The sequence below is a fragment of the Watersipora subatra genome, chromosome 1, assembly GCF_963576615.1.
Source record: "Watersipora subatra chromosome 1, tzWatSuba1.1, whole genome shotgun sequence".
Lineage (NCBI taxonomy): Eukaryota > Metazoa > Bryozoa > Gymnolaemata > Cheilostomatida > Watersiporidae > Watersipora > Watersipora subatra.
The window spans coordinates 53477144-53500632 of record NC_088708.1 but is presented as its reverse complement, the minus strand read 5'-3'; the positions used below and the strand labels follow the sequence as shown (position 1 = coordinate 53500632).

General features: G+C 36.7%; 1 protein-coding gene across 3 annotated transcripts in view; it reads left to right on the top strand.

Moving 5' to 3' along the window:
* The first annotated feature begins 197 nt into the window (after positions 1–197).
* The window catches only part of LOC137394300 (SLIT-ROBO Rho GTPase-activating protein 1-like), a 207335-nt gene continuing 184043 nt past the window's right edge, over positions 198–23489 (top strand). For all 3 annotated transcript variants that reach the window (XR_010978327.1, XM_068081019.1, XM_068081024.1), the window contains exons 1-11: positions 198–316; positions 2462–2576; positions 4166–4352; positions 6473–6638; positions 15791–15853; positions 17594–17740; positions 18271–18399; positions 19352–19518; positions 20918–21077; positions 21677–21838; positions 23187–23414. Coding sequence is in view for 2 of the 3 variants with exons in the window: in XM_068081019.1 (XP_067937120.1) it covers positions 2498–2576; positions 4166–4352; positions 6473–6638; positions 15791–15853; positions 17594–17740; positions 18271–18399; positions 19352–19518; positions 20918–21077; positions 21677–21838; positions 23187–23414 (1488 nt within the window). In the remaining variant the exon portion in view is untranslated. The remainder of the gene's footprint in view (positions 317–2461; positions 2577–4165; positions 4353–6472; positions 6639–15790; positions 15854–17593; positions 17741–18270; positions 18400–19351; positions 19519–20917; positions 21078–21676; positions 21839–23186; positions 23415–23489) is intronic.

The window sequence follows — 23489 nt, the reverse complement described above, 5'->3', positions numbered from 1 at the left end:
CGTGCAACAACTAGGATCTCTGTGTTAGCTTATGAATCTAATTTTTTAAACGAAACGAAGAGGTGGTAGTAGCACGCGTGCATTCGAGTTCAGTGATGCTACGCTTATGCTACAATGGGCTCTAAAAATGTTTCCCATTATAGAAAATGGCTTTATAACCGTATAATGACAAAGAGCTCAATATTATATCCGGAAAGGATATACACTCCTTCGTTTTGCTAGTCTTCTGTCTATCGAAGCAGCTGATAACAATATGTAATAGGTTGCTAAGCTAATTTTTTTCGTGCATATCGAATGCACTTATTTTTATTTACGGGTAAGTTTTAGAGTTATTCTAGTGCACGTTGGAAAATGCAAAATAAGTAATGCTAGTTTAATAATCAATCATAGAAACACATCAGAACATATTCGACCCTACAGGATATTGATGTTCAAGCAAAGTTCGACCAACTTAGTGTAATTTTATGTGTTCAGTTATGCGTAAGATTGTCCAATGTCAGTTTCTTGTAATGAATAGAATGCATTAGTGGAAATGCTGACAATGTTCATCGTGCTACAACAGTCAGTTCCATTCATTTGCAACTTGCAAAGTAAGAGCTAGGCCATATTTTTGTTTTGTAGTTCTAGTGTGTATTATCTAGAAAGAACACAATGTGAGCACATTAAGCCAAAAGAAAAATCAGTAAGCTTTGCATGGGTGATAGGCATCAATAAAACATCTCAATCACAAGTATTAATAAATCAAATAAGTTCGACAATTCATGCATTCGAATCTTTTACTCGTTCAAAATTAATTGAATTTACAGTATCGAATCAATTACTTTGAATGCAAGAGTTAGTTAAACCATTATTTTGCTGTTATTCTTTTGGCTCTCCAGGTATAAAGCCAGGTAGCAAGAAGTCAAGCTGAAAGGCTTCTTATGAGGTAATTTCCCGCTACTATAAATTGAACATCATTTAACATCTTCTTCGGTTTATGATTCAGGCAAAAATTGTGCTTTTTCTGATTAAAATAGAAAAGGTTTTTAACAATAAGTCCAATATTGCAGTCTTTGTGGCTAATGGATAGATAGCTTCATAATTGTTCGGAGCTTTGTTCGGAAGTTGTCTGTTTTTAAGACTAACAAAATGAAAATCATTTTTTGGCTTTAGTTGAGCTTTAAATGTTTAAATTTAGCATCTAATTGGATTTTGTTTTCACGAGAATTTAAACTTATGCGCCTTTATGTAGCGGCTTCCAAATGTGCAAAAGATTTAAAGAAGATTAGGGTTTGTTATCTTATTCACTTATTGTACCTAACCTAATATTGGTTTTTAGCTTTAAATGATTAGAATGAAGTATTTAATTTGATATAAATAGTTACTTCTTTCTATTGATATCAACATTTTATTCTTCGCTTAGCTAACTTTCTTACAAATGTATAAGGCTGCAGTCAGCAACCATTGCAAAGTTATGTTCTTATTGTCAATCTTCTAAATTCATTCAGCTCTATTAAGTTTCTATATTTTAGGCTTTTATTGGTGTTGCAGCCATTTGTAGCCTACCATTGTAACCTACCATTTGCTAGCTGTTAGCCTTGTGTTCCTAATAAGCTCAATTCATATAATGTTTGTACATTATATCATAAGTCCTTGCACGAAGTACATTTGGCTATTCATTTTAGCTACAGCATGCCACTGATGCGTTCTTATAAAGTACAACATTATGTGATAGTTGATCTCAGACTTATGACTCCATTGTAGAGTCCTGCATTCTTATTGATTGTAAAGCCTTAAAGCCTTCAACTTCATGGCATAGTATCATATTTTGAAATCCGAGTGCGCCATGTGAATAACTTCAATTGATGAACACATTTAACCTTGGTTTGGTACGAAAAGATCGCATGTAAAGACATGTTGGTCACCCATATTCATTTCAAGTTATATATATTCCATCTCTTTATCTGCTCCATTAGGAGTTGGCTCTTGTCTTTATCCAATTATTCATGTAATGACTGTTTTTGTGTCAGAAAATATTGTAACTTACTCATCTCTTTCTATGATTCAGTTTTGATACAGTATTAAACCATCTTTTCTCCTACAAGACATTCAGCTAAGCAGATAAATTGTGTCTGCTTTTATCGCCATTATAGGGTTCACCAGTTATGCAGCTTTGTTTTTGGCTAACAAATGTCAAGGAAATCTGTTTTCTCAATATCTCCTGTTGCTAAACAATTGTAGCCTATGTCAAAACATGATGCTTTGCGCTAGTTTTCTTGTTATTGGTCAGGGTGTTGAATCTTATTGCGGACCGTTCCTTTGCACTGCAAGCTGTTCAGCATAGTCACTGGAAGGCCTTGTCACTTGCCACCTTGTTTACTACGATGTTCATCATTTGGTTTCTATAAACTATGCCTCTCTAATGAATAGCCATATCTATTAGTTTTTCTTTGTTTTATTATGTGACATTGACTTTTTGTAGATCACGCTTGCAGCTTAGCAGAGTGGAATCGGTAGGATGGCGTTACCGTTATCCATAGATAAGAAGCACAAACGGGAGCGTGAAATTCAACTGGAATGTGATACACAAATTAAAGGTGGTGAATGTCTAATTTTAGCCCAGTTGCTTACTTAATGCGTAATTCTGTGAGTAGTAGCATCCTAGTACTGATAGGATATGCATCACTTTGCTTTGAATCCTTTATTGGTCAGTTTGTGTTGTCAGAGTTGCAACTCTCTTTGCGTTTTCAAAATTTGTTAAAGCCAGAAAGCGTTCACTCGCTAACTATTAGATTCTCAAGGACTCTTTTTTTACAATTTGAGAGATTCACCCGAACATGGCGTTTATCTGTGTTGATAAAGCACGCCAAGCAGTACTCGAGGTGAAGTCAAATCTTCCTGATTAGCAGATTTATATTGCAAGTATGAGCTGAATGAAGGGGTGTCACCCTGTGCTAGAATGATAAGATATCTCTAACTGCTTTATTGCTCTTCATTAACTGTCAATCAATGGAGAGGTTTATGACTGGCTCAAATATGTAATAATCATCAGATACAGTATTGATTGTACACATCACACAATAAATACCAAATTTACATCGGAGCATTTTTTTGTAATTACTTATCTCAGTTTTTGCTAGTACATCACTCATTCTTTTATGGTAGTACATCTCTACGATTGATATAATAAAAGATTTCTGTTTGATATTATAGGGTACCTCTTTAGTTGATATGATAGGATACCTCTATGGTTGATGTGATAAGATACTTCTAAGGTTGATGTGATAGGATACCTCTATGGTTGATGTGATAGGATACCTCTATGGTTGATGTGATAGGATACCTCTATGGTTGATGTGTTAGGATACCTCTTTGGTTGATGTGATAGGATACCTCTATGGTTGATGTGATGGGATACCTCAATGGTTGATGTGATAGTATACCTCTCTGGTTGATAGGTTTACGTATATCGGTTAGCAGCGATAAGCTGCTTTTTAATGTTGTGGAACAAAACCTTCTCGGCGGTAGAAACATACGACTGTGTTGAGTGGTAATAAGTTATCTAGTTCCAATCACAAATGAAAAACAAACACTCCAAATCTTGAATCGATGCAATGCGTGGCAGCGCTCAAGTAGCCATTTATTGTGCGTTATCTTTATTTTTCAATGTTTGTTGAGTTGAATCTTTGATCAGCATCTGAGAGCTTATTGAATGTACAAAGTGCCATATTGAAACCGGTCTTTCGAATTACAGTGCCCTTTGAAAGTGGCATTTTCTCTTATGCGCAAACTATCGCACCACTATTGAGCTTTGCCGCAGTTATCTGCAATCTAATCTGCAGTTATCCACTGACTTCCATTGATTGTTAGAATACATATAGTTAAAATTGCTATGTTTACAATTAGATGTTTTCTCTAGATATATACATTATGCCGCATTCCAATTAAAATGTGCTACAGATGCCTATCCTCGATTGAAGTATAACTTTTTGACATTAGTAATCGATACTAATCATCAACAATATGATGATTTTTGTTACATGCCAAAACTAAAATGAGAAGACAGAAATGTCGAATTATTGAGTGAGTTGAACAAAAGTGTTTAAAAGTTGGTAATCTGATAGTATTGCGGAGGAGTTGGGATAATAAATTGATATGGTGAGCGAGCGTTACCAACCATTTGTAGATATTCGGGGGCGACTGGAGCAACAGGTAAGATGTCTTGAACAAAAGATGGAGGCGCAGTGTGCTATGGTCTCCGAGGTGCAGGAGTTCTTCAAGAGACGAGCTGATCTCGAGTTGGAATACTCACAAAAGCTGGAACGATTGGCCAAAGCCTATCAGCCTAAACAAAAGAATGATAATCAGAAGAAGTAAGATTTCCTATTTCGAAGTGTTTAGTACGTAGAGTTTTATTCCTGTGATGCGCTTTAGCTTTAGTAACTTATTAAATCGTTACTCCTGTTAATGCTCTCTACTATTGCAGTCTCAGCTGTTCCCTCCAAGGTTATATATCAGTATTTATTTTATCAATTACCAGTTTTGTCTTTTGAACTCACTATTCAAACATTGTAATGAGCATAAACATAATTTATATGGCCACTGATTCCAGCAAAGGCTGAGAACCCTAATTGATGAAAGAGCTTAATACAGGGTCTGGATTAGCCAAGCGTGGAACATCCCAAGCAAAGACTTGTTCCTATTTGGTATATTAGAGGGTAATTTATTCTAAACTTGCATGCTGGAAGTCCCGTGTGCTATGAGAGATCATCATGAGTAATAAACGTGTGCACAAATATGCCTCAATTCAGCAAGGTGGTTGAGTGACGCAGTAGGTAGCGTGTTTGGCTGCAAAATGGACTATCCAAGTTCAATTCCTGTGTGAGGCAATTTTTTTCCTAACGCTCTTAGAGTGGTTTCGGGCATACGGACAGACACTATTATTATGGTAGACTCAGGTGCTAATAGGATTTGCCTGACAGTTACTAGTTCTTGGCACATATCCAAGGTTGTCATCAACACGAGTATCTAGCTATCTGTGTCCAACCATGCCTTTTTGTTGCAAGATGATTTTGGTGAGAAATTTTTCAGTTTGCTGCTATTCTTTTTCTAAACTTCCTACCTCATAGTTAAAGTGCATAAATGTGAAATATGAAACGAAAGTCCCAGCTTCTGCGTGAAAGCAACGGCTTATGACTAGGTAATTATGATAACATCCGCGTCGATCAATTCAATAGGCTTAGGAATTTATGACTTGCTCTGTTGAATGGATACGGTTGGCTCACACTGGTAACCTGCACAAGTCATTTGTTTCTTTCAGACTGAGAATGACTATTATATGACAACTGTCTGTTTATAGTCAGCAGTAGGATGCTTATGGTTGGCTGGATAAAATATTGATTGGTAATCATCTGCTTGACCGATTGTTCTGTTGTTTGTCTTGCTTTTGGATTGCTCTACTGTAGGTATTGAGAGAGCCTTTATGCTTGCTTCATTAGGCAGCTGATGCAGTGTCATTCTAGACAACGCATGGCTAATGAGCACACGCTGTCGTTATGTAGATATCTAGCTAGCTTTGCCAAGGCTGTAAACACGCAGTGCGTTTCTTATTCAAAGTTTGTTGTTGTGAAGGTCTTCCAAGAGATGATATTCTTATCAAGTGTACCTGATGATTCTTTATTTAGCAATTTAAAGTAACATTGTATCTTATTATACTGCAATGTAATTGTGGAGTGGCCTATAGGCATACAAGTCTGACAGGTTTGCAAAAAAGATCTATCAGGTCATATAAAGGCATAAAGTGACAGGTTATTCATCAGAGCCCCACCAGTATAAACAGTTAAATCGTAATATGTAAATACAATGCAAATAGGCCTATGTTTGCTCAGGGGTGCTTCACTTGAGTCTAGCTGGTAATCGTGGTAAAACAGTTCTATGCATTGAAATTAAACGATAATTTATCGACTATACATGAATATTTTGTATTCCCACAGCTATTAAATGTTTTATATTTCAAGTTGGGTATACATATAGGTATATTATAATTATTGGTAATCATCAAAATGATGATGGTTTTTGTTACATGCCAAAACAAAGCTTTTCTGAAATTTTCTTATTAGCGACCTTGACTCGGTGACTCTGCCCTTCATCCAGGATTGTATCATGTTGAATTTAATTTAGAATCATTATTAGAAAATTGAAATTTTATCTCTGCGATGACTCATCCAGTCAACACTAATCATTGACAGGTGTTTAGGAGCTCTGTTGTCCCCTGGGTGCTCGTCTCGCTGTAGGCTTTAAATTTAATATAGGTTGTCTGCCGTGGCCTAGTTGCATCGGTCTACTTTATATAGTGAGGCGATGCTTCTGTTGCAAACATTCTAGCAGTCTACAATTGTGCATATCACAGCTTCACTAATGAATGTATGCCGACTCCATAACTCCTTGACCAATTAGTTACTATGGCGAGTACAGTTAGTACGATTTGCTGTAGAAAAGAGAATACACCGCAATACTCCGCTTACCACTGCATACAAAACCTGGGAAACATAACCAAGCAACAGAGCAGAGATCACAGCCTCCTCTCTGACATCTACTCTACTTCAATGTCATCCAGGCTTCAGGATATCATCGAAGATCACAAGAGAATTTTTGTTAAAGTAGGTATTATCATGGCCCTTTTAAAAACTTTTTTAATCACTCGTTACCCATTTCTTCATGTATTCACTTCCTATCACCGTTTCGGTCGCTTTCTCTCGTTACTGAATGAACAGACAATTTTCGACCATTAAGTATATTCACGTCAGGACAGATCATGAGTTTTTTGATTTGGAACTCCACTTTCTATCCTAGTTGCAATGTGCACGGGTACACTTACCTGTATATTACGGTTGTGACCAGCTGATGCCTACTTTAATATGCATTCGCTGTTGTATTCACACACTTGCAATCGTTACAATCGTTACGACTTTTCATCATATTTCATTCGGTATAATCTTCGAGTCAGTCATTTTGTATGTACTCTGATGTTTTACCACATCGCCTTACAAGTTAGAATCAAGCTGTAACTAGTATAGTGTCACCATATGCTATTACACATTCTTAGTATGGGCTGCCTGATGTACGGGCTGCCTGATGTACGCAGCCAGCTTATAAGAGTGACAGGAGGTTACTAATAATGATCATTCTCTGAATGCTAGTGTGTCACAAACATGGCTTATCATTCTACAATACTACCAGTGACCGATACTACCAGTGACCGATACTACCAGTGACCGATACTACCAGTGACCGATACTACCAGTGACTGATATTACCAGTGACCGATATTACCAGTGACCGATATTACCAGTGACCTATACTACCATTGACCGATACTACCAGTGACCGATACTACCAGTGACCGATACTACCAGTGACCGATGCTACCAGTGACCGATACTACCAGTGACCGACCATCACATTCAAGTTTGAAGTAATTTCTCATCTAGTTATGACACTCTAGTGGTTATCTTCATGTTCCCAGTTTATCCCTTTATAGTTGCGCGACAAGATTGAACTGAATTTACAATTCGAACTAATTAGAAATGTGAAAGTGAAATGAAAAATCGATTCATTTCCGTTAAAATAAGTATTCATGTATTTTGAGTGAGCTGGTAATCAATAGCCTGCTAGCTTTACCAGAGTGGCCAGCGACAACTCAACCGACTGAAACAATTTTAATTTTTGCACCTGTCCTAATGGTTGGCTCCTTAAAGCCTGGTTCCCATATATGCCGCGTAGCGCCGGTGACAGCACCGTAGGCTATTGCGGTGAAATGTGAACCTACACGCCGGATACTGCCGAGTACCACCGGTGGTTGCCGGTGGTCAACGCAAAAGTTTAGCGCTGTTCAAATTTTGCGAAAAGTCGCAGGCAAAACCTTCCCGAAATTCACTGTACAGGTGAAGGTCACCATTATCGAAAAGGTATGGCGAGCGAACATTTTAAACATTTTATGCGAGTTTTATATTTGAACAGAAGCCGCCTAGTGTCGCAGCCGTTTTGTTGCGCAAGATTACCGCTGGTGTCTCGCAATTGATATGGGAACCAGGCTTTAGGCACTTGCCTGTGTGGGGAGTACGCTTCTGACCCGCTTGTTAAGTAAAGTCACAGGCTAGCCTCATGGCTATTAAACCAAATCTTTTTAAAGTTTGCATATCACGACTGATTAAGATTAGAGACAGTGGTCCAAAACGACGGCCATATGCAGAGCATAAATTGCAATAGTAACAATTTTCTACTGGTAAATTATTCAATCAAATTTTCTAAAGAGTTTACCGCTGTAGTTGAATTTCTTATTATAAATGTTGAAAGCTTCAGTTGGATTGCGATTGGAATTCGCTATATTTGTCTACCTGGGCACAGCGATAATATCTGAAATGCCCCTTGATCTGTAATCAGTGGCTATAACAATCATTAACTCCTTATCGATCGACCTTGTATGCGATATCGAATAAGAAATAAACTTGTTCACAGGTGAGGGGGCACGCCTTTGACAATTACAAGTTGCAAAGATTTTTAAAAGTAAAAATTGCTGGTTATTTTTATTTCCGTCACCCAATAATTTAGTTAAAATTTACAACATAGGTAGGTTAATCAGCTCGTCTCGATTTTAGCAGCATATACTTAATACATAAATCAAATATATATTTCTCAGTTTGTGTGTCTGTATGTCCAGCTATAGCTATTAAAATCTTGGTATTAAAATTTTGCATTGTGATGGATTTGAACTCACGGAGATTGCAAGCAGAAGTTTTAAATCTACACACTCTACCACTGAGCTACACAAGGGTATTGATCTAAGACATTATCATATTCTGTATAGTGTATGCATACGCTAAATTATGATATTATTTTAGCATTGCACCCACACGTTACGATGCCCCGGTTATAAAATAATTTTCGCCTAACTTTGGAGAACACGATGCTTTTTCGTTAGGGCGAATTTTTTAGCGACGCGATATCAACACTAATTTTTCTCGAAATTAAAATTTGGCGATTTGTGTACTGATTATATACGTTGTTACAAGATATACGTTGTTCGCCATGGCGAGTTTAGCGTTATCTGTTATGGTAGAAACCGATTTGCAAGCGGATAAATGATCAAATTTTAGTTAAAAGTTTGAAGTTTACTAAAATACATACTAAACTTCCTTAAAGATGTCGTTGCGTCAAATTTAAGTTGATCTTAAAAGAAAGCATTTTTTTTTCTCTATCAGTTGATATGTTGTATGTTGTGTTACGCGATCGCATTGCCAAGATATTTGAAGATTAAAACCGAAAAAATCTGATCGCCGTAAAAACGCTCAGGCCACCAAAACGTGCCCAGACTTGCCCAAAATGATGTCACGCATTTGGCAACCTGTCTCTATCTCTCGTATTCACATCGAGTATTCGCGATAAAAGTCTAGTCTTACGCGGCTCTATTGGCATATATCTTATTTTGTATTTGCTCATGTTGGCTAGAATAAAATTTTAAATCCTGCTACAGATGCATTATTATGAATGTTTCAAAGGCCTCAAATAACGAAAATTGAAAATTTGTTCTACTCACTTTCTCCAAATGTTGTGTAAACATTTGGGTACCGACTACCAATTCTACCGGTCTACGGTAATTCTGTCAAGTCACTTTATGTAGAACACGGTCTTTGTATCAGCAGTTCTGCAGCTACCCATACAAACGATATACAGCCTCCCATAAGCCCCGCCCACATTATGTCGCCTATTACCTATTGCCTACGTACTAGTTTCTTACTAGTAGCAATGATATACAGCTGTATACATTGCTGTATATCATTGCTAGTAGTATTCTTACCGAATACTAAATAAGTGAAATAAGCAAGCCACCTCTTTGAAAAGAATATAGACAGGGATAGAGTTTTAAGGATGAGAAGTCTGCTGCAAACTGGATTTGAACTCGCATTCTCCAGTTCTGCGGACACCCATATACCATATCCGATTCACTACAATATTCTGCAAATCATGTTTTGCATTATCTTCAACAATATTATTTTATTATATAATTTTTACAAGCAAAAATATTTTCATCTCGGCATAAAGCTTTTATTAAAAATATTCATCAAGTCGTGGCCACTCACATAGTATTAGCTGATACAATAAGACAAATTCATCTACTGCAACAAACTCAAACAAAACATCATCCAGTACGCATTCAAGTCTCGCTTTCTCCTCTATGGCAGTTTCCACACTGACAAAGCTTCTTCGGCTGGTGGGACGACATAAACATTCTGTAATCAGTAAAACAAGTAAATGTAAACAAAGTAGATGCAATAAATATGTCATTCATAGATATGTCATTCTAAAGCGTATCTATTGACAGCTTCCAAATTGGGAGTTAAATAGATTGCGAGTGTAATTTTAAAAACGAATAAACATTTAATAAAGGCACAAGTACGCCAAGCCAACGATTCGAAGCTTTGGTTCTGGAAATTAAAGATTTGCAACGATCAATCGATTTTACCCACTTCCTACGAGTGAAAATAATTTGTAATCATGACTCTAATTTACCAAAGAAAATTTGAAAAAAATATTATAGCTAGGTAAAACGGCAGATAAGCTATGAAACGATGATTGGAGATAGCAAAGAATTATCATTTTATTAATTAGTATATGTATTTATGACTATAAAAAATATTACATTTACTCAAGTATAGAAGACTCTAAGGTAATTTACCTCCATTCTGTCTTCTTCTGCAACAAAACGCTGCTGACGCCTGTCAGCTTTGGCCATAGGCTGTCTACTCTAATTTTTTACTAAAAGTTGCTCAGATAACTCTGAGTAGCGGTCGCTCGAACTTGAAGCCATTTTAAAACTATGTATAACTTAGTAATTGTTGAAACGCGTTGAATCAGTAACGAGAATGAATTCTCTAATGAGGAGAATCTTCGAGATCACAGACAACGCGTTTTACGAGTGATAACATTTATTACGGCCTATATAAAAATTTCACACGCATGATTGGCTAACGAATCGACCTCATATTTATTGCTCGTGGTTTCGTTTCAGATACCTTGCTTGTGACGTCGCGAAATAGGCACCCGCTGGAACGTGAGCTTTTTAAAAGAGGGCCTCATTCAAACGCATATATCTCTGGACAGGGTTGGTCTACAAAGACAAAAATGGCATCAAATTGTAGCTGATGTTTTAGCCTTTTATGGGTCCTAATTTCATTTTTGACGCAACTACATCTTTAACTATGTGTTTAGTAAGCTAAGTTCATTTAAGTTAGATTCAGCGTTTATGTTACACATTTTTCTCAAAGGTAAGAACTCTCCACGTAGTACATTGTAATGTTGTATTATCTTGTGGATCATAACCACAAAATGCATTAAAGTCATTGTAGGTACCTATGGTTACTAAGGTTAACATATTATTTTGTTACTATTTTTAATGATGATGATTTTGATGATTTTTTTACCAGGAGGTGATTGCATTAGATAATTATTATGGGTTTCTATACCACTCTATGTATGTCTATAGCCTACAATATTTTCGTATGCCAACACACAACATGCGAAAATTGGCATGCCAATTTTTGCATGCCAACACTGAAACGAACTAAAACCATATACAGTGAAACTCGGATAACTCAAACTTCAAGGGACCGAGCAAAAGTGTTCGAATTATCAGAGTGTTCAAGTTATCAGAGCACTGTCACAAGTCCATGTATTTACTTATTTATTAGTAGATACATGTACATATACAAACTATAATATAAATCAAAAGCACAAATGGCTTGTTTCAAATTAAATGCTTCTAATGTAAAGTTTAAAACGTTTTTATCAAAAAGTATAGAGATTTTTCTATCACTTGAGATTGGTTTGTTGTTTGAGGTGATGTTATTGCTAGGACGTTTTTTAGATTGACATTGGCAAAACTTGATCGTTGCTGAAATGCTCAGAAGAAAAGACATCTTTTTCTTTTGAGCGTTTTACCCACGATCAATTTTGCCGATTTTTCTTGAAGTTTATCCAAAGATTACCTTACTTTACCTGGCATTCGTTAAGAGCAACACTCCGAGGCAGTTCAATTAAAAGTTTTACGAGGTTTTACGGTACATTGTATATCACTAACGTTTTTTGAATGGATACTTATTGAATGTACATACGTATTCTGTGTTTAGGTCAAACGATAAATAGTTTTTTTAGCTAAGACAACGTACATGTATACGTTTAATTACAATTTTTAAGACGTTTTAAACATTCAACATTCCGACGTTGATTCAACTCGGAATCCACGTCGGAAAACTATTCATCACGGGCTAGCCGGGTCACGCACTCAAGGATTTTCGCCACGCACATACAAAACAAAAACAACATGCTGTTTTTGTTTTGTATGTGCGTGGCGAAAATCCTTGCGCCTGTGACCCGGCTAGCCCGTGCTATTCATCGTATAGTAGTACGTATACATCAAATTTCACCAAACCTTTAGAACAGTCGTTGACAAAAATATTTTGCCGATGGAGGTAGTAACGACGCTTATGAATTACGAAAAGTTGAGGTTTACCTCTATGGCTTGAAATAAAGTGATTTTCTAAAGCGATAGCAACCGTTTCGGTAGCCGTTGGGCAAAAAACAGTTCGAATTAACAGTGTTGAGTTCGAGTTATATAGAGCCATTTATCATTGCGTGGGAACGGACCAAGCAAATCCAGTCGAATTAACCATGTGTTCGCTATATCCGAGGGCGAGTTATCCATGTTTCACTGTATTTGTATACCAAATAATCTTTCATTGTAATCGTAGCAAAGCAGACTTTATTTAGCCATTACTTGCTAATTATTTCACATTTACATTTAAACACCTTTACATGTTTATTTTTCCTCTTTATTTATTTCAACGAAACACTTCTTTCATGATATGAAGCTTGAAAGTTACATTTGTTTAAAATAGTCTGAAGGCGTTCACAGTTGTTTCATTTTTTCTTTTATTTCATTTGAACTGCCACAAAAGACACTTTTCTCATGATATGAAGTTTAAAAGTTAGAATGGTAAATGTTGTATATATGTTAAATAAAAAAATGTTATGTCCAAAGACTTTTATTACCCGGGCAACGCCAGGCATTCACCTATTATACTTATATGTATATATACTTATATATAAGATACTGCCAAACATGCCGATTTTTTCGTTGGTTCTGACCAAAATCATGAAATGAATGAAAAACACAGAATTGCCGAAATTTGCAGAATTGTCAGAGCTATGCATGCACACAGAAATCGTCGACAAAACGCCTTTAATTGGCTAAACAAATCGTTAACGAGTACGATTCTAGCAGCTTTTGCAATTTATATAGTCCGAGGCACATAACGCGACACACAAGAAAAATACCAACGCAATTCGCCATAGTAAATATGATGCAGCTGACTCGATTGCGCTAAAGATGGCAGCTCTTTCTACAACAGAACTTTTGCTGCTAAAAAAAATTGTTATTATTAAAAAAGAAACAATTCGTAGCCATTGTGTCCGAACGATAAAAAACCAACAATAGTGCAATCTAGGCAGTTGCATCGTATGTACTATGTTGAATTGCACTGGTACTTTTATTGTGTGTCGTAATATGTGTCTTGGACTATACCGATTGCAAAATCTGCAAAAAAATCGCGTTCACTAATAATTTTAGTCTATTAAAAACGTTTTGTCGATGATTTCTGTGTGCGTGCACAGCTCTGACAATTATGTAAATTTCAGCTGAATAATTATGTGTTTTTCATTTATCTCGTGATTTCGGTCGGAACCAACAAAAAAATCGACACATGTGGCCATACCTTTATACTATATATTTATATACACACTACGGAATGCCCGGGGTTGCACGGGTATTAAAGATCAGCTTACAAACAGTGAGAGGTAATGTAGTTGCTTGCCAATAGCCTGGCACATTGCCAATTTGGATAATTTGAGTAAGCATACTAAAAAGAGTCGTGAAAACAAGCATGAAATTACGTTGTGCCGTAATAGAGAACCTTAGCGTATTTTCACCCACATAGCAACATATATTGCCTAATGAGTCTATCAATTCCGTGTAGGTTAGTCGGTAAGGTATTTGCCTAACGAATGGGAGGTTCCGAGATCAAATCTTATGTGATCGGGGTTCTTCATTCCAATATTTTAATAGCTATAGCCGGATAAACCGAAGTACACGCATACACACAAACTTTGAGATTTATATACGGTATATAGATATAGTACGAGGCGCCTAAGATTTGATGAAACACATTGACACTGAATTTACACATTAGTTTTATTGGTCAGTCCATAATCATTTTTTATAAAAAAGGTCTCACAAAACAAACAATATATATATATAAATGATGGTACCATTGTAATCTTTAACCTACGTTTTAGTATTCTGTACAATCTTTGTTGTGGTCATAAATTGTTAGACTGCACAGTGTTATTGAAAATTTTTTCGAGGTGTAATTGTACTTGCTGCATGCTTGTGACAAATAAAAACATGTTATGTGTAAGTCGCTGCTTCAAGTTCTTCGTTGGCGATATTAGTAAAGCATAAACATCATGTTGCTAGTAAGACCTGTATACTCATAACCAAGCTTGTTGGCCTATTTCACTGGCCAATCAGTGCAATCATGTACAGTTTAGTCGCACTTTCTTTATTTCTGTGACAAGTGTTAGCAGTTGCCTGTATGAATTGCTGCCTGCAGACAGGTTACCTAATGACAAACAAGAGTTGAGATGTATCTACCCTACCATGCTTTTAATAATGCTGCTAGTAGCTCTAGGCTCTAGCTTTACTCTTTATTTTGCTAAAAGTTAACAAAAAAGATGAGTATGCCATTTAATCATTTTCACGGCTAATTAAAGAAGTAGATAGGCGTTGCCAAAATGACCTTGGCCTTGCAACTTGTCAACCCATATAGGTGCATCCAGTGCAGGCGTTACTAAAACATTGCAACATGTTATAAAGCTGTTTGGCTAGTCTAGTAATGCATGCACCAGCATGAACATTGCAGTACCCTAGACATCAGCCTGTCTAGACGCAGATTCCAATTTCTACCTAGTTCACAGGAGGACAAATCTCCAAGTAAATAAAATGTAAGACAAAACGCTAGTCTCATCGGGGTAGCCGCATTTCGATAAATCTTCTATGGTTGGTTTGCCACCTCACCGATTCAAGCAATGACAACGCATGAATAATTTTTGTGAATAATGACCAATAGTTTAGATATAGCTTTATCCAATAGATAGATGACAACAGTTGTAACTACCCAATCATATCAATCCTCTTCCATAATTTTTACAGAACTGCGTCCGTCTGGGAAAAAAAGGATTCCTTTAAATGGTATTCGAACTCGCAACTCATGCTTTGGTAGACCGACACTCTACCACCTGTTCCAATCAACCATCTTCCCATAATGTGGAATAATTATGCAGATAGTATTCACATACAACGATCTCTGATCTCTAACGACGCATGATACCGCCTGGGTACTAGTTATTTTATGTAACCTAACATGGCTTGATCACCACAAAACCTTATTAAACCCATCGTTTCGGGTATTGACAGATTTCGATTTCGTTTTGCTTCATTGGAAGTTGATCCTCATTTGAACTAGGCACTAGTAGGGAGGGTTTGCATAGCATAAGACAAAATATCACCCCGTACACCTACGGTGTAAAAAATTCAATCATTGTATCTACCTTAGTTTCTGTCTACTGCTGGTCGCTGCCACTCCTAGGCAGCAACAGCTTTCTATGTGTAATATTATGTCATTTTGGCGTATTACAGTGCAAGGAGATTGTGCTAGAGGAACACGAAGAGCTGTTTAAGGTGCTAGGAGAATTACAGGCGGTGAGTAATGCTGATGCTTACTAAATTACCATTCTGTGATAGCATAATGACACACCGCCATATGGCGCTGCAATGCCATCATGGAAACAGCGAGTCACTCTCATTCCGTTGTGGTCAGTGTCGCTGTTTGGAAGCGAAACAACCATACGGTGCGCCACATTTGTGCCATGGAAACAGCTTTAGTGACTAACGGCATTGCATTTGTGCGTATGCATAGGTCTTCCTTTCCCGTTGCTTCATATGCATATATTTTTTGTTGTTAAGACGCTCTAATCTATCTGTTTTTACTTTAAACTTTAAAGAAATAACTTTGACATGAGGCGTCGCACAACCTTCACTTTACTATAGCATCTTATAAAAACATGATCTACTTGTGGGCCCAGCGTAGTGCTTGGGCACCGGCACAGCCAGGAAGCACTTCGGCACCGGCACACCCAGGTGTAGCTACATTATCACTGTATGGAGACTTAGAAATTGCTCTAAGCTGATTTACAATTTAAAATTACTTTAATAATCTTAAACATAAACAGAAAATGCTGAAGGGGAGGGGATGTTAGCTGGAATCAATTGACAATAGGGTAGGTTTTTCTCAGTTGAATCATCAATGGTGCCTCAAACTGCTTTTTAGCAATTACACAAATTTATTTGTTTGTTACTATTATTGCATTGCATATTCCAATCTAGCCTCTATTTGCGGTTGTGGCTCCTGTGAGTCAAAAAAGTGACAGACTTCCTCAAAAATAAATCTGGCCTCAAGTTAGTCAAATGATTCGAAAACCTTAGATGACATTCACAGCAGGTGCTCAAAATGTTTAACTAGCCTTATGGCTCGTGACTCACCTAGCTACACAGATGGCAGCTTTTGGTAGGCACTGGGGCAACCTGACTGGCATTGATAATGTGAATACATGAGACATTCAACAGAGCAATTAGGGTCGTGCCTCGTTCTCCCCTACGGGTCAATTTTGTTGTCTTAGTGGTAGACGGTATAGGAGCCGCACTGCATCACCGGTCCTCTGATATGCGTTTGTAGTCATGCTGGTAGTAGATGGTAAAGCTGTAGTGGTGCTGATGGTGGACCCACATGCAGTCCAAAGAGGCCCTGTCATCACCAACCAGCATATAAATCTGTTTGCGTTTTTTAAAACATGGCGCCCAAATAGATACCAGCTAATGCATATGAGAGGCATCGTTGGCTTCTTCTAGTGAACTAGCATTTCACGACATTTGCGAATATTCAACAGTCCTTCTGTTCTTTGGCTGTTCAAAGGTCTTACACTTAGCCTCAAAGGTAGCATGTAACTCTGAAATCCCTTATTCTCAAGAAAGACTTCAGCTGGAAATAAAATCTCAGCTGTAGATTACACCTTAGCTATGAATTTAACCTCTGATGTGAATATACACAGCTATGAAATTGTGGATGACTCGTCAAACAGAGCGCATATATACATGTGGGTTGTACTAAATAGTAAATACATACATGCTTATACGTGTAATACACTAGTATGTGATCTAGGAAAAGTGTAAATTTTATCGATGATGTTTTGCGAATGCATTCATATGCAGCTATGACCACTGCTGTGTCCCTTACTACAAGTCTGTTTTGTTTACAGCTTGTATTTCTATAAGATAGTCAAAACCAAGAAAAAGCTAACTGCCTGTTTGCTCATTGGTTGATTTTTTAAGAGAAACATTTCCTTGCTGACAACCTGTTTTAAAAAGTTATCTTCCGTTGTACAGGAGATGAAGCAGTACCACACGGCGAATAGCCAGGCATGGGAAGCGGAAACCAAGTTGAAACACAGTCAAGAACAAAAGACGAAGGTAGAATCACAGGCTAATAAAGCTTCTAAGAAATTGAAAAACTTAGAAAAGCAGGTGGAAAAGGTAAGGGGCTTGCGTGTCAATAGAGAGTGTGCGTATTCATTTTCCTGGCTTATCAACATACACATTACATACTCTACGTTGTAGCTTGAGTGGCATGCATCTCTAGTAGTGCAAATCTTACTAACCTGTATCCTTGTAGCAAGTGATAGCGTTCCAAGTGTCTTCTAGTCACCAGTCTACACTCCATCTTCTTGTCACTTGGATGTTTGCTTTTCTACGCTCATACACCTTATTTGTAAAATAACTCTATGTTCTACATTAGCCTTAGTGATAGCAGGGCGTATGGCTTCATGTTCATCTCCGTATTGTTTAGTAATAAACCATTGATCTATGTTTATAGCCCGCGGTAGGCTTAGAATGCTTGACGAGCTTCTCATTTTGGTATCAGTTCCAATGGAGGAAGAACAGCAATATTTTTTTGTTATATATGAGTTTCTACCAGCAAATTATATATTCTTGAAACATTAAAACTTTTTTGGTCTTTTTTGCAACTGTGTTAAAATGTTTTTTAAAATTGATTATTTTTCTAGAGGCAAGCTAAATATAAGGAGAACAGTTTAACGGCAGCAAGAGCTAGGAATGAGTATCTTTTGACGGTAGCTGCTTCAAACGCGGCAGCTACCAAATACTTTGATGAGGACCTGTCACTAGTCATAGATGTACGTATGCTAATAGAGTTAACTTACTCTAGTTACACATTTCCGTCTTTCGCTCTTGTTCAGCAACTATTTTTGATGATTGCTGTCAAGGAGTCAAACACTGCAGTTGAACGGAGCCGCGGGTTATGAAAACCTTTAGATACAGTATTTAGCTCATCCATGAGTTAAAAAAAATCTCACAGCGATTCTTAAACCTCCACATGCTGCCTGATTAACATAGAACTGACTATTCTTGACCTACAAGTTGGGTATTTGGAGTCGCAACCCCTGAGCTTCTGTTCTCTCTCAATAAAGTAGCATCATCTTTTCAACAATTCAGCTGTCAGAAACCAACTTCTGTCGAAAACCAATTCTTGTAACCTTGATTATGAATGAAAAGTAGAATGCAGATTGATAAAACTGTCTTATAACCTAAGAGCAAGGACATGTGACCATTCCATTTTTCCTTTTATAGAGAACTAGCCGAATGCCTGGCGTTGCACGAGTAAAAAAAATCAGCTTATTAACAATGACAGGCAATGCAGTTGCCTGTCATTGGCCATTAGCCTGGCACACTGCCAATAACTGATTTTAGTATTCTACTATTAGTATTGCTAGATTTACTAACAAGATCAGTGAGAGCAAACTTTAGTGACATTGCGTCTCTTAACCGACATGACGACTCATACAGTCTAATGAATGGCATAGCTTATTTGGTACTATAAGTGCCGAGGAAATAGGCGGTCCCGAGATCAAATCCAGCACAATGTGGATATTTCATTCCGATCATTCCTAAATTGTAATGGCTATAGCCGGACAGACAGACATTGATATTTATATATATAGATGAGCCATTTATCATTGGCCTGCCGTGACAGATGACTGCCACACTAAAGGAGCAGTGAGAATAGTTTTTCTTCCATTTTGCATTGCGCATTCCCAAATGGTTTCCTAAATCATCTAAATATATTAGATTTTAGACTGCGGATACCATAATTCTCTGCAACGAAGCATGCTTCAGTATTCTTCCTGTCTCGAGTGCCTTCGCTCCTCTCATCAAACATCTATAGATGCTCTTCAGAGATGTGTACAGGAACTTGATGTCAACACGGATAAGCAAAACTTTCTTAAAGTTAACAGGTTGGCATATGCTACATAAAAATAGTAACATGAATATGTTTCATAAAATTTGAGTTGTTATTCAACGAAGCACTAATCAGCATTGAGATATCCTAGAAATAGCCTCAGTTTCTACACTGTCCATCTACCTTACGGTGCGAGTCATGCATGCTAATCATCTGCTATTCCTTGAATGTTCTTCGCAGTTGGCGTGGCTTTCGTTACAGTTTTATTCACATGATTACGTGTATATATGGGAGCTATGACAGGTTTAGTGTAGCTCCATATATTGGCCTATTTTTAAATTAGATGCTCAATGTTAATAAAATCACGTTGCTAGCTCAACCTAAATACTAAAAAAGATTTTTCATGGTTGGCTACATTTTAAAAATATCAAATTTACCAAAGTATGGTGTTATATCTGTTTTTAGGTTTAGCCTGCTCATCGTACGTGACCAACAGGATAATAGTATACAAATTAAACACTAAAGTAGTACATGCACCATTTCACTGTGTGGTAATGCAATGTTTCTATGTGATATTCCCTATTATTCAATCGATCAAATCTACAGGCTGCTGTTTCTCTTGCGAGTGCTGCACTACCTTCTCTAGCGTTACTTTAGAATGTAAAAGCATGTTGCTGACCTTGACATTCTAAATAAAAACGATTTGCGCTTGTTTATAGATGAGAAAGCTTATTGCCATCAGAATTCTTTACAATATTTTATAGTTTCGTTCTTTATATAACTTTATTAGTAGCTTAGATGGGGGCTCTTTTGTTTTTGCAAGACAAAAACAATAAAATTAAATGCTTTTAATGCTGCCGTACATCACTTGAAATTAATATATTATTGAATGAGTATCTCTATAGAGAGCCTTCAAGCTTGGCTATGTCACTGAATATGTAAATATGCCGATTAAACTTGCTTTGTTCACTTCTAGAAATAGTAGATTTACGAGCTTCATGATGCTAGCAGATACACACCACACATACTAGTGTAGCAGATACATGCAAGACATAATAGTGTAGTAGATACATACACAAGACATACTAGTGTAGTAGATACATACAAGACATACTAGTCTAACAGATACATACGAGGCATACTAGTGTAACAGATACATACAAGACATACTAGTGTAACAGATACATACAAGACATACTAGTGTAGTAGATACATACAAGACATACTAGTGTAACAGATACATACAAGACATACTAGTGTAGTAGATACATACAAGGTATGCTAGTGTAGCAGATACATACAAGACATACTAGTGTAGCAGATACAATGCATGCTAGTGTAGATGATACAATGCATACTAGTGTCATCACCAGCCTCATAATAGGTGAGCAGTTGCATGCATTAGCTCTGAATATTTATATAGTCAGCGTTTTATGTTAATATTTGGAATGTAGTCAGATATTCACTGCACCCAAGGAGTTTAAGTTTTTACCACATCGGACGGAGGAGGAGCTAAAGATATCATATGAAGATGAATCAGTCAAAGAGGAGCTGACCAGCAGATACCAGCGGCTCCAGAGTCGACTCGCCTCCCTCAAAACAGAAAATGATGAGGTGAATATTTCAGCCATGTCTGTATCATTATGCTGTTTTGTTTTGACAGGTAGTTTGATGTAATGTCATTGTTATGTGTAGCGACTTTAAATTCTACGAATGATATGCTATGTTGATGTTTGGTTTCGTAAGCAAATATCATACTTATAACTGATTCATGTCACACCATGACACTTTGTATCTAACTTTCTATAGGCTTGACTTGCATTAGCTGATGTATGATTAAGTAAAGGAACGGGTTTAGCAAATGCAAGCAGCTCTTCGTATCTGTTGATATAAATGAGGTTATGCCTTGGTTCAGTCTCAGACATAGAGAATGTAACCCAACCTTGACCATAGTGGTTTCAGCTACATATATCACTTCATATTACATAATATTGTGTATATTATATTATGTAATGTTATAGATTAGGTCTTTAAAAAATTTAGAAGATTCAAGTGTTTTTCAAATTATTCAAAGTGTTAAACTTTTTCAAGTGTTGTAAACTATCTGATGTTTGGCAATCTATCTAAAACATTTTACTTACATTTTATAAATCTGAACATCTGTTGGTATCTATTTATAGCGAGTCAGTTAAAATTTTATAACTTGTACGCAGACATGGAAATCTGTGGAAACTGTTGACAAGAACCTGGCAGAAATGTTGAATGCGAAGGACTACGACATGGCAGATGCTTTCAGGTTTGACTCGCCTCCAACGAAAAATTCCAACTCTGATGCAAGGAAGAAAAGAGTCGATACAGAAGCTTACTATATTGAGGTAAGATCTCCCTCTCTCTCTCTCTTTATTTATTGAGTTTTAATTTACATTCTTCGAACATGCCTTAATGTGCCTCAAGGATGGTTGCTGACTCGTCAGACCTCATGTTTAGAGGAAAAGGCTGCTGCTTTTCACATTAGAGAGTTTCAAAGTCAGTAGTATTCCAACAAACCTATGAAAACCATATGCATAATTATTACTCTTTTGTACTAGAAAATATTTTTTTAGCTTTATTCAAATCATATACTTGTACATGTATAGTACTCAAAATAAGCAAATAAGAATATATGTGGTCTGATCATATCTGTACAGTTTGTTATCTTCAACCATTAAAATTGAAATGATCAGAATTTAGCCTACATAATCCTTCAAAAACATAATTTTACTGCTGTTTGGCTTACTTATTTGAAATCAGGACAAAATGAGAGTTGATTTAATATATAATTTATGGTTATTGACTAAATTCACATTGAGTAACAATATTGTAAGGAGAGTTTTAGTTTTCCAAGGAATGGCTTCAGTTTATTCTACACGCACCACTGTAGATATGCCCTCAAATATTTGTTGAGCGTGTGCCTTCGTTACAAATCATAAAACTTTTGTCTTGTTATTTAATTCAGTTTTGTCCTGCCTCACCTCCATGTATAATATCAATGTTTAGATTATCATTTGTTATTTTATTTAAATTTTTTTGCTTCAGAGTCATTCCTGTATATATAAAAGAGAACCCAATTCTTACAGAATGGCTTATATGATTTGTTTATATGAACGAGAAACTATTTCCTGTAGAATGGCTTGTATGATTTGTATATATATAAAAGAGAACCCAATTCTTACAGAATGGCTTATATGATTTGTTTATATGAAAGAGAAACTATTTCCTGTAGAATGGCTTATACGATTTGTATATATAAAAGAGAAACTATTTCCTGCAGAATGGCTTGTATGATTTGTTTATATAAAAGAGAAACTATTTCTTGCAGAATTGCTTGTATGATTTGTATATATAAAAGAAAAACCATTTCCTGCAGAATGGCTTGTATGATTTGTATATATAAAAGAGAAACTATTTCCTGTAGAATGGCTTGTATGATTTGTTTATATAAAAGAGAAACTATTTCCTGCAGAATTGCTTGTATGATTTGTATATATAAAAGAGAAACTATTTCCTGTAGAATGGCTTGTATGATTTGTTTATATAAAAGAGAAACTATTTCCTGCAGAATTGCTTGTATGATTTGTATATATAAAAGAAAAACCATTTCCTGCAGAATTGCTTGTATGATTTGTATATATAAAAGAGAAACCATTTCCTGCAGAATGGCTTGTATGATTTGTTTTATTGTAGAAATTTAGGAAATACCTTTTGGACAGTGGCGTAGCCGCACGCCTTCGCTCTAAATATGTGGTGCTTAAGTCTACACTGGGTCCAGATTACCTCCGCTCAGTTGGGAACACAATGACACTGCCTCGGCCGGCCTCTATGGCCCATCGGTCAAAGCCTAAAAGAGTTGGCAAACCACCAGTGCTTGGACAGCCCAAAGTATTTGGCTGTTCGCTAGAGGACTACGTAGAGGTACAAGTTTCTATCATGCTTAGTTTGTACAAGTACAGATACCCATCCACAGCTAGTAGTTTCACATTGGCTGCA